The 10881-nt window shown below is 40.9% G+C and overlaps 1 protein-coding gene across 2 annotated transcripts; it reads right to left on the bottom strand.

Annotated features, from left to right (window-relative positions):
* Positions 1 to 4542: 4542 nt before the first annotated feature.
* dmrt2a (doublesex and mab-3 related transcription factor 2a) lies at positions 4543 to 7970 on the bottom strand. Of its 2 annotated transcripts, XM_083673082.1 has the most exons (4): positions 7751 to 7970; positions 7164 to 7539; positions 6577 to 6679; positions 4543 to 5979 (listed from the first exon to the last, which is right to left on the bottom strand). In XM_083673082.1, the coding sequence occupies exons 2-4, from the start codon at positions 7512 to 7514 to the stop codon at positions 4838 to 4840; spliced, it is 1596 nt and encodes a 531-aa protein (XP_083529208.1). In that variant the 5' UTR covers positions 7515 to 7539; positions 7751 to 7970; the 3' UTR covers positions 4543 to 4837. The 2 variants fall into 2 exon arrangements, with proteins under 2 accessions (XP_083529208.1, XP_083529209.1); XM_083673083.1 differs by lacking the exon at positions 7751 to 7970 and having other exon boundaries at positions 7160 to 7294.
* Between the last annotated feature and the right edge of the window lie 2911 nt (positions 7971 to 10881).

Below are 10881 nucleotides of genomic sequence, written 5' to 3'. Positions count from 1 at the left end.
TCTGCAGCCATATGCTACATTGCAGTACAGATGCAGATATTTTTGTTGGGGGAAAATGCAACACAAAGCCTTTTTCCATAGCATTTACATGTGCTTTTAGAATGGCAAATGCAAGGCCATGGCTCGGTAGGTAGAGAAGATACTCTGCATGTTGTTTTCAGATGTGAGTGGCTTTTACGATTGCTGAGATTGTTTGAACAAAATTAAGTAAAATAGTAACCATGACCTAATGCTATATATGAATTAGTATCTAAAAAGTATGTTTGATACAAGATAAGATGACAGGAGAATCAAGGTCAAATGTTTTCCTGTCGCTCCTTAGGCGGTGCTTGCTAAACTTCAATTCCTAGAAGATTTACACATGATTTGCATGAACTTGTAAATTTGCTCATCTTACAAAGTTGTAAATGTTGGCGAATTTGCTTATTTCCTTGCCCTTCTTGTAAATGTTTCTCAAAAGGGATACTGGAGTCTGGGCAAACCAGAAGATTTCTTCTTTCAAATAAATTTGGCCAATAACTTTGATATCTGGTTTACTTTTCACAAATGAGTCACATCTGTAACACATGTATTCGAATGACCTTGGGTGTCTGAATTACAAAGCTTCCATATATTTCTGTCATAACCAACAGCACATTTCACTCAAAGGAAGCTGCTGCTAGTCAGAGGGCTAGCAGCCTGGATAATTACTTTATGGACCTTCAATACAACTAATTGCCGTTGACTTTAGAAGAGTATGCTAGCTATTCAGCTGTTGTTTTCTTGTTTTGGGGTGAAGTGTCATAATAGTGTCTATAGCCACTCAATCCTTGCCCCATATGGAGGTAGGGATGCTGCCAGGGACTCAAACGACAACAGTGCACAGGTGCTAATGACATTGAAAACGGCTTCTCCCTCTCTGTATGCTCTGTTGAGAAGCAACATGGGAGGTTGCGTCTGTGTGTGTGTGTGTGTGTGTGTGTGTGTGTGTGTGTGTGTGTGTGTGTGTGTGTGTGTGTGTGTGTGAACATACTGTTACACCTCCATCAACCGGGTATTCCCAGCCCCCAAAACCGTGATGGATTCAACTGAGCTCCTATCAGCTTCATCGCCTGTCAACTCAGCAAACATGATAATTAAGTGGTGGGTACTTGTCAAAAGCTCCCATGCTACACATTTCTTATTAGATTACAAGTTGCCCGGGAGGAATGTGTGAACAGGCCTGTGTTGCCGTGCTGGACGAGGTGGAGAGGGGGGGTGGTAGGCACAGCAGCCAATCTGGGAGAAAATGAATAGGGATCCTACCCTGCTCTTCACGCCCAGTGCTCACCAATGCAAAATACAGCATGTGCCATTTATTCCCCAAGTCAAAATAACCTGCTGTGTGTGTGACTTGTGTATGTGGCAGAGAGCGGGTTTGCATACATCGCAGCTTAATAGATTCTTAATGTGCAAAGGATTGTAGCATATCAGATACCTATGTGCTGAGTTACTGGAGCGACAAAGTCAACATTGAGATAGGTGGTTTGAGTTTAACACCTGGTGGGAGAGAAGGGGGGAGGATGGGGGTGGAGGGGGGGAGGGGGGGTTGGTGTGTTACGGGCAAAGACAACTCTGAGTGTGATAAAGGCAATAAACCAATCTGTGTCACAGCCAGGGCAGCCAAATGTAATATGGGCACGAAAAGAATGGAGCTGTTGTAGGACTGAAGGGGGAACTCCGCAATACATATTTTGATTGCTTGCATGGCATGACTTTTTTGGCCAGATTTACATGAGGGACCAAACTTCTCCTTGTTGGACATCAACTTTGATTCCCTTTAGATATACACTTGTGGCAATAAGTCCAAACAACAGGTAAAGGAGTTGGCTACACAATCTACAACACTAAGATACATACGTCATATCATAGTTATTGGAAATAGTGCAAAGTGTAAAAGACAGAAAGAGAGCCACACACTCTTGCTCAGATGATAATTATTTACTTAACCAACATTTTGTTCCTTCTTTATGGTTTCAATCAAAACACACTGAGGTTCAGTCATATTTAAAACATTTGGCCACACACAGGTACAATCAATGAGCTTTGATGGCCTTCAGTTATTTAATGACAATCCATGCTGCCTCTCATCTCAATAGCAAATTAAAAAGCAGATTAAAAGTAATACTGTCACTTTAAGTGAAAAGTAGAACTGTCTCTTTAAGTTTATATTGTTGACAGGAAACCCTGCATGTACATTCACTGAGAACTTTATTAGGAACACCTGTACACCTTTTCATGGTGGAGGCGGTGTAATGGTGTGGGGAATGTTTTCTTGGCACACTTTGGGCCCGTTAATACCAATCAATCATCGCTTGAATGCCACAGCCTGTTTGAGTATTGAGTATTGTTGCTGACCATGTGCATGGCCCTTCATGGCCACATTTACATTTACATATCACAATTTACCCATCTTCTAATGGCTACTTCCAGCATGATAATGCACCATGTCACAAAGCAAAAGTCATCTCAATCTGGTTTCATGAACATGACAATGAGTTCAGTGTTCTTCAGTGGCCTTCCCAGTCACCGGATCTGAATCCAATAGAACACCTTTGGGATGTGGTAGAACGGGAGATTCACAGCTTGAAAATGCACCTGAAAAATCTGCAGGAATTGCGTGATGCAACCATGTCATCATGGACCAGAATGACAAAGAAATGTTTCCAACATCTTGTGGAATCAATGCCATGAAGAATTGAGGCTGTTTTGAGAGCAAAGTGAGGCCCTACCCAGTATTAGTGTAGTGTTCCTAACAAAGTGTTCGGTGAGTGTATACCTGTAGTATTAAATGAATTAAATACGTAACTTCGCTATTGGCTCTTGCTCGAGATTTAAAACATAAATGATTCATTAACATAAACAATATGTCACATCTCTTATGACAAGGTAGCTCACTCAGCTATTTCAGGTAAATTGCATTCTTCAAAAACCAAGGGAAAGTTGAAACTTTAACTTCATGTCTGTAAATGATACCTGTTTACTGTAAACAAAATGCTACTGTGTGGGAACAAAACTGGTTGAAGCGGACCGATTAGAAAGACTGGTAATGGGAGCTAAGTAAACACTTGTACTAAATAGTAAACACTAATGTGCTAAATTTGCCACTATTGGGAATGGGATTCAGCATCAGCAAACATGGGTTGACATCAGCAGATAATTATCACTGACTGCCAAACGGTACTACAATAGTGTCGGCCCTGTGATGTAGAAGGATTAGGATTTGAGATACAGATCTAAAAACTATAACAAAGTTTCTCCCCATACTCATGGTATCATAGAGGATATTAAACATCATACCAGCCTGGAACAATTGTTTATGGTAGCTATTGTATTTTCAGTATTCAGTAGATATATTAGTAGGAATATATGAATAAATTATACCCTAAAAATAAGTTGTGTGTCTCGACACTGCCAACATCAATCATCAAACAAACATCATGGTACAGTATCACTATTTTTGAACACCCACCACCACCACCACTTGTACTATTCATAAGAAATGACTGTTAAAAGACCAGTGTTCCAGATGTTCTCGAGCTTGCATTTCCCTTCTAGGCCACTCAGCAAGACACTCCACAGTCCACTCAAGTGATGTCAGGGGGGGCGGGGGGTTGGGGGGGGGGGGGGGGGCTGGAGGAGGGCAAGGTTGTATATTCATTCCATTGAAATGTGAGGGCTCTTGCCAAAAACAGGAGATTAGGCTGTTTCAGGGCGGATTTACCTTGTCTCTCTCCCAGTGCCTGTCTTGTTCTACCCCATGGATCAGTGTTCACCCGTTCATGTGAGACCCATGTTTGGATCCGTCTTTCATCATATGTCCACAAGCCCGCGCATTCTCCTGTGTCAGCCTGCAGCTCAAAGGAATGACTTCAAAAAATGCTTTTAGAATGTATATAGTACACAATTTATGGGCTTATCATATTTCCATCCTGACAGACACATCACATCTGCGCTGCACACAGGTCCGCAGATAAATCAGTTGATGAGTAGAAGTTTGATTTCCTGTTTGGTTTTGGTTTTGTTCCTTATGTGGGGGTAATAGGACAACTCTGATAACTTCACTAAAATAACTAGAGTGAGTTTGAAATCATAGCTGGAAACAATGTTACCATTCATAGAATACCATTCATGATGTGATAGGGATAGGGGAAATCATATTTTGAGTGGTTAGTAGCTGTAGGTACAGTAGGTCTAAGCTTGCATTGAGTTAGGAGATTCTGTCATTTTAATGTTATCGGTGTCCGTCAGTGAACATTGTCATGAAGTTGCCCTTGTGCAAAGAAGTTCTATTTTGGTTTGGAAAAAAGTATTACTCACATTGCATCTTACATTTATTCGTTAAGCAAGTGTAAGTGTATTTCTGTGACAAACTAAATATTGCTATTGTACAAAATGTCAATTTCATGTGGCATTTGGCCAACATAGTGTAAAGCCTGATCCACAACTCTCCCCTTAAAACATAATCAAAGCTTAGAATGAAATGTAAAAAATAAATACAAGAAGAGTATATTCTTAAGAAAGTTTATTGAGAGAGAAATTAGGCAATATTTACAGTGATACATTTAAATACTCTACAAAATAAAGTGATTTACAACATGCTCATACAAAATATAACATATATATATATATATATATATATATATATATATATATATTGTACATATATATACATATATATATATTTGCCTGAAAAGTTTCGGACACTGCAAAGCCGTGCCTAATTTTGAAAATCGATCACTAACCACAAATAGCACAGTGACTTTCACACATCTACTTAAAAGATCAGTTGAGGCGATTTTAACAGTGTCTGATGGCATTACTGAGATGCTCGACTCAGAGGTGATGGCCTCTTCAGTATGGCCTCCACTGAGAAAGACAAAGACTCGCTGGATGTCACATTGGTCCCCACTGGCTTGGACAGTAAGTCCTTGCCGTACCTGTCCATGCCTTTGAAGCCGTGGATGTCTTTGACAGGGCCGTCCCTGTACTTTCGGGCGGCCTCCTCCAGGACCTCTTTACAGTAGGGTCCTCTAAGCTCGGCCCCGGCTCCAGCTCCAGCTCCCACTCCAGCCCCAGCCCCAGCCCCTGCCCCTGCCTTCTCGCTTAGTGTCTGTTGGATTAGCGAGTGGAAGGAGTTGAGCTTCATTGAGAGCGTGTGCTTGGCACTGTCCTTGCTCAGCTTGTTTAGGACGTGTTCATGGTTTGGGGCATGGGGATGACGTGTGTTGGGGAAGGCCTGACCAAAGCCCCTCTTAGGGGAGGAGAAGGCCGATCGCTCCCGGTGGCCCCCCTGGGTGACGGCAGCATGTGGGTCCCCTTGCTGGAGGTCAGAGAGGTCCGGTAGTGCGGCGGCTCGCGACCCCTCCAGTTTGGCAGCGACTGTGTTCTGCTCAAGCGGGTGGCTCTCGGAGGCAGCAGTAGGCATCATTTTGGGCTCCCAAACAGAGCCCGGTTTCATGTTCTGCACTGCGGTGGCATTGAGCAGGCATTGCTGGTATAGGAGGGCATCGCTAAGGTTGGCAGCAGCACCTCGCGGCCACACCATGAAGCCACCGCGCGAGGGGAGCGGGTACTGACGGTAAGTGGTGGCCACGCTAACATTGGAGGAGATGAGCTCCACGTTGCCAGAGCCTGCATATTGCATGGACAGGTCCAGACAGTTAGGCCCCAGGAAGTTACACAGGTCCTTGGGCTGCGGTTCCATCTGAGTGGAGGACGAGTAGGCCGTCTTGTAGGAGTTGTACTCGGCAGCATGATGGATCATACTATTGGGGAAGAGAAGGGAGGCCGTGGCTGCCTGGCTAGTCTCTAGAAGCTCCCGTTCCTTGTACTCGCGCTCCAGCATGATGGTCTCCAGCTCCTTGTCTGCGAAGGCTCTCCTCTTCCTCATGCGGTCGCTCATGGGGGGCGGGAGGGACGAGTTTCCCAAATATGGATCGGTCTGGACGGGGCGGTATCCTAAGAGGAAAGAGACTGGTGTTTATTTTGATGTTTTGTTTTGTTTTTTTATATGGAGTATTTTCAGTGTGTTTTATATATCATATATCTGCTTATATACAGTTTTCTAAAACAAAACTAAAAGGTATTTGGATGCACAATATAAGAAGGTTATGGTCATGAGTTGGACCGATATTGGTGATCAATATTTGTTGAAAGTTCAGACATGAAACCACCTTCATGTCTAAAGCTTGAATTAAAACAAACAAGAATTCAAACAATGTGTTTCATGATGTAATCTGACAATATATGAAACAGAAACAAATTTACTAAGACGATTAATCAATTATATTTCGCCAATTGAATTTGATGGTCTGCATTGCATGCTTATAAGTTAAAATGTCCATAGAGCAACCGCCAGGGTGTTATTGAAATGGAAAAGGACAGAAATCCAAGACAAGCTAAGATAAATATGGAACGTTAGATTTGAGACAGGAGAGAGAAAAGATGAAGAAAGATCATGAAGACAGGATAGGAAACTCCTGATTAAATTATAAATATAATGCACGTGTTCATTCAATAACACGATTAATACGCCTACATTTCATGTTGCCTTACCCTCTAAGATACTTTTGGCCAGCATGGTTGATGGTCGAATATGTCTTTGGTAGATATTTCTTCTCTCCGCTGGAATTTGCTTCCCGGAAATTCCTTTCTTATCCTAACAAATTAAAACGACAAAGAAATCAATCAAAACATGTTTTCAGAATGTGTTTTTGATGCGTTGTGTGCGTGATTATTCGTTTGGTAACTAGACAGGCCTACTAGTGCCAGAGTTATGAAAAATAATAACTGACTGCATAGTGCATGATCAGCTAGACATATTGAAATGTATCCTTTTCCTCTGTTAATTTTTGCTTTCAATATTATTAAGCAGTCCATAATAATAATTAATAGACTAAACTGAAATAAATTGTACGTTTGGCAAAGGTTTCAGCAACAGTATTCCTACTTTGTAGGTTCATATTCAACGGCAACACTCACTGATGAGTTGAGACAACTATAATTGTTTGGGCAACAGGCCACAGTTCCAGGAGCAGAAACCCACACAAACAAATCAGTTATTGTTCACTTCAATAAAAAATACAACCACAAAAACACACATATGGCTATTACCATTATGGTTAAAATGTAGACTTACACACCTCTGTAGCTTGTTGTCTACGAAGTGCCACCTGCGCTGCCATGACGCGCTGTCTCTCCACAACGAGCAAACAGTTGGCACACTGGCAGTCCCGCCACCGACAGAAGCGCTTGTGTCCCTTGAGGCACGATACCACTCCGTGATTCCTGCAGCGTGCGCACTTCGGTGTTCGGCTCAATTTTCTCTGTTCGCCTGAACCAAGGCTGGTGGAAACCAATTTGTCGTCGCCCTTGGATCCCGGTTCGTCTTCCCCCGCTCCAGACAAAGTTGAGTTGTATTCTGCTTGGTCGTCGCTCTCCGTTTCCAGGCTCTCCACGTCGATTTCAAACTCAGGACCAGAGATATCCGTCATGTTTTGTATTTGACAAGCTCCAAGTCTGAAATTCAAATAAACACATTCTTTTGCCGCGGATACAGTGGTCTATAGAATTTTGTTCAGTGCCTTCACAGATTGATAGGTTTATAAACAGCTGATGAACAGTTTACGCAGTTCAGCAAACATATGCACAACACAATCTTTCATTGTGGCCACAATCTAAGAGGTCTGGAGATTTTACATGCAGCACGCGTTAATTATTTTTGACTTACCTCAATGCGGGTTCGTGGAATGATTACAAATATCCAACAAAATCCAATTATTAGTCTACAATAATTTGTAACGGAAGTCTACAGGATCTTGCATGTATTAATATTGCCTATGATAAACCTCTAAACATTCTTTCGATTTGGCTTTGAGGCGAGGTGTACAAACGCGCCTGTACGCGTGTGAAACACGGACTTTTTACTGATGCTGTCACTCCAATGTGATCTCAACTTTTCTCCCAGGCAGGACACAAAGCGCCACCCATATGAAGAATTTGGGTGCGCGCTGATTCCATCGTGATTGGCTCGTTTTCAACGCCACGAACCTATTGGCTGTAACCTTTCTCCCTGATGGGAAAGTTTTCATGGAGTGAGGTTACAACTCAAACAAAACTAGGAAATTATTCATCAAGAATTGGGGAGCAAGGTTGGATTAAATTCTTTTTATAAATCCGACGGCAGGCCTAGCAGCAGGGTAAAAGCACTAGAAATTAATCAAAGGGCAGAAATTGGCGTGTTTGAGCAAATACAAACGTTTTGAATGCCTTGGATAAAATATCTAAAGCGATGCAAATGTTGTCCACTCGATAGAGTAAATACACCTATACCCAATTATACATAGGTTTAACTAAATTCTAAACTATAAAATAGCATGCTATAGCTTATAGCTTTATCGCGCAATAGGCCTATTGTTTTTTTTCAATGAATAGCATTGTACATGAATGAATTAACTGCACAACCTGTTTTATACCATTAGTCAGTTAATTTCGTGTATTGCCCTCCATTATCCGTATTAAAATGTATGTGTAAATACGGAAAACTGCTTTTAGTTCGAAGTCAAATTTCAATAAGGACACATTCAGAATAATCTACAGGTGGTGGAAGATTAAGCCAGTACAAAACAACTCAGTTCAATATGTTGGTCAATGACAATGATGTGACAGTCTATTCCTTATGAGTAGCTAACAAACATGATTTGTTACTTTTACATTTTAATAATCATTATCCGCATTTATAAAGGCTTTGTTTTATTCTCAAAAGCGTCGCTATTATTCTAAACAATTTGTTTTTAAAAAATGTCCCAAACATGGGCATATTCTTATTCTTATTCGTCTGGTTTGTTATTTTTTAATTATCAAACTTCAGGTTGGTTTATAGTAACCTGACATATATAACCATATATCTTTCATTAATACAATATGCCTATGATGTAAGAGTGGCTACTAGGTTTAAATACAACTTAGGTTGTTACAATATCTAATCACAAACTACTGTTTTACAACCTGTCTTGCGCAGAAGGATTTTGAAAAAGTGAGTACAGATTGTACGCGATTAGACAGTTGACACAACAAACGCGTCTGTGAAAATACGTTGTCAGCATGCGGGAGAGTAGTCTATACACAAAACAAAACTCTCACTGTCCCGTCTGACCGGGATAGGATAGGCCCACTCAAAGAAAAGTGAGAAGAGTTAGTCCTCCGAATGTAACCCTTGGTCATGGCTTCTGTTTGAATAGAAAGTGCGACTTAAATGTGACATCCGTGGAAGCGCATTATCCCCCTGGGAACAGGCTTTGAGTAAACTGACACTGCACAATAAGGAATACACAGTTCACGGTATGGGTAAAGGGGTAAATGCGACATTTCTGTTTACTTGAACCACAGGAAATGCCTAATTTGCATATCGATTATAAGGCTGAGCAGCTGTCTGTGTTATTGACCAATACACCTGAATAATTGTGATTGTTTGTTTAAGTCTGGGGACCCAACGGTTCACCATTTCATTCAGTTTGGTGGCATAAGGAATCAACATAGGACCCCGTGTTTAAATAATTACTGACTAAAACACTAGGCCTATATGTTGCTGTTTCTGAATATCCACAGTGAAGAAGAATAGGTGTTGAACCATGTATTTCTGTCCTGTCCGGGTTCTTGCATGTACAACGTAATTGGAAATTCCCGCACAGTATCCGGGTTGTATAATTAAGAATGTATTTGATTCAATGACAGAACTTCATGAAGTATGCATGTTAGACCATCAAAAAATATCATATAGGCCTTTTTCTAAAATGCTGCAAATAATTCAACAAAAAATCCTATCAGCAGCAGCCGTATAATTGGGCAGACATTTTCCCTTTTCACAGATGAAAATGTTAGTTTGTTCGTTAGACAACACGACCATAAATAACAATAGGCTATATTTGTTATAGTGTAGATCAGAAAATAAAACAATTAATTAATTAATTAATTTTCCTTAGACAGTAGAATCTATATAATTCTTCGTTTATTTTGGGAAAATATGCCCAGACTGTTCCATATATGCAGGTTTTGAATAGCATAGTGTGGGGCGGTTAGTGGTGGGGAAATACCAACAAAGTGGGAGATTAAAAGATTAAAATAATTTGGTTGAAGAATTGGAGAAGAAATGAATTACTTCCAATTTCACCATTTCATTTCATTTTATAGATAATACAAACGCGTTTTAAATGTTGCGTCTCGAAGTTCCTCTTGGTTTAGACTATTTTCGCGCTTTGAGACAGACGGTAGGCTACTTCACATGTGGTGAAGACGTCAGCCACGCAGGTGCAGCTTTGCCACTCGCTCGTCTTCTTTTAATTTATTAGCAAGCTTACGACCAGCTACCTTAAGAGCTTCCCTGGGTGCAATTTCCATATAAAGAATGCTTTCATCTTGGCCGGTCACTCTCTTCAAAACAGATTCGATTGCCAAATATGAGGTCCGGGTGTCTTCATAGGGATGTAGGCCTAACCTCTTGGTTCCAAATAGGAAATATGTTGTCTTCGTATCTTCTCTATTATCCTAAATAAGACATCGTATTATTGGCCTTTTTTGGAAATCATTTTCAACTGTCTACATTAGTGTTATCAGTGGGCGTATCCCTTTTCAGGGGTTATGGGAGTTAAATTGGAGTTACAGCAATTTAGATAGCAATGTAATGGCAAATGAACATATTTCTGGGGAGAACTTCACCATCTAATAAAAACGCCCTCTCTCCATATATTAATATGGCGACAATGCTATACTTGAATATATATCATGCCAAGCAATATAGGCCATGATAGCTGATTGAAACTAAAGCAGTATCCTGCTGTTTCGTTCCGCGGGAGTCGCTGTCAT

Source organism: Argentina silus, assembly GCF_951799395.1.
Source record: "Argentina silus genome assembly, chromosome: 7".
NCBI lineage: Eukaryota > Metazoa > Chordata > Actinopteri > Argentiniformes > Argentinidae > Argentina > Argentina silus.
Note: the sequence above shows the minus strand (reverse complement) of the source record. Positions and strands in the feature narration are given on the sequence as shown.

Bases quoted from the DNA above. Each gene is read 5' to 3' on its own strand.
- dmrt2a (XM_083673082.1), bottom strand. From the start codon at position 7,514: ATGACGGATATCTCTGGTCCTGAGTTTGAAATCGACGTGGAGAGCCTG. The intron at 6,680-7,163 runs GTGTGTAAGTCT...TTAATTTGTTAG, and splicing joins GTAGACAACAAGCTACAGAG to GATAAGAAAGGAATTTCCGG. The intron at 5,980-6,576 runs GTAAGGCAACAT...CTTTCCTCTTAG, and splicing joins GGCCAAAAGTATCTTAGAGG to GATACCGCCCCGTCCAGACC.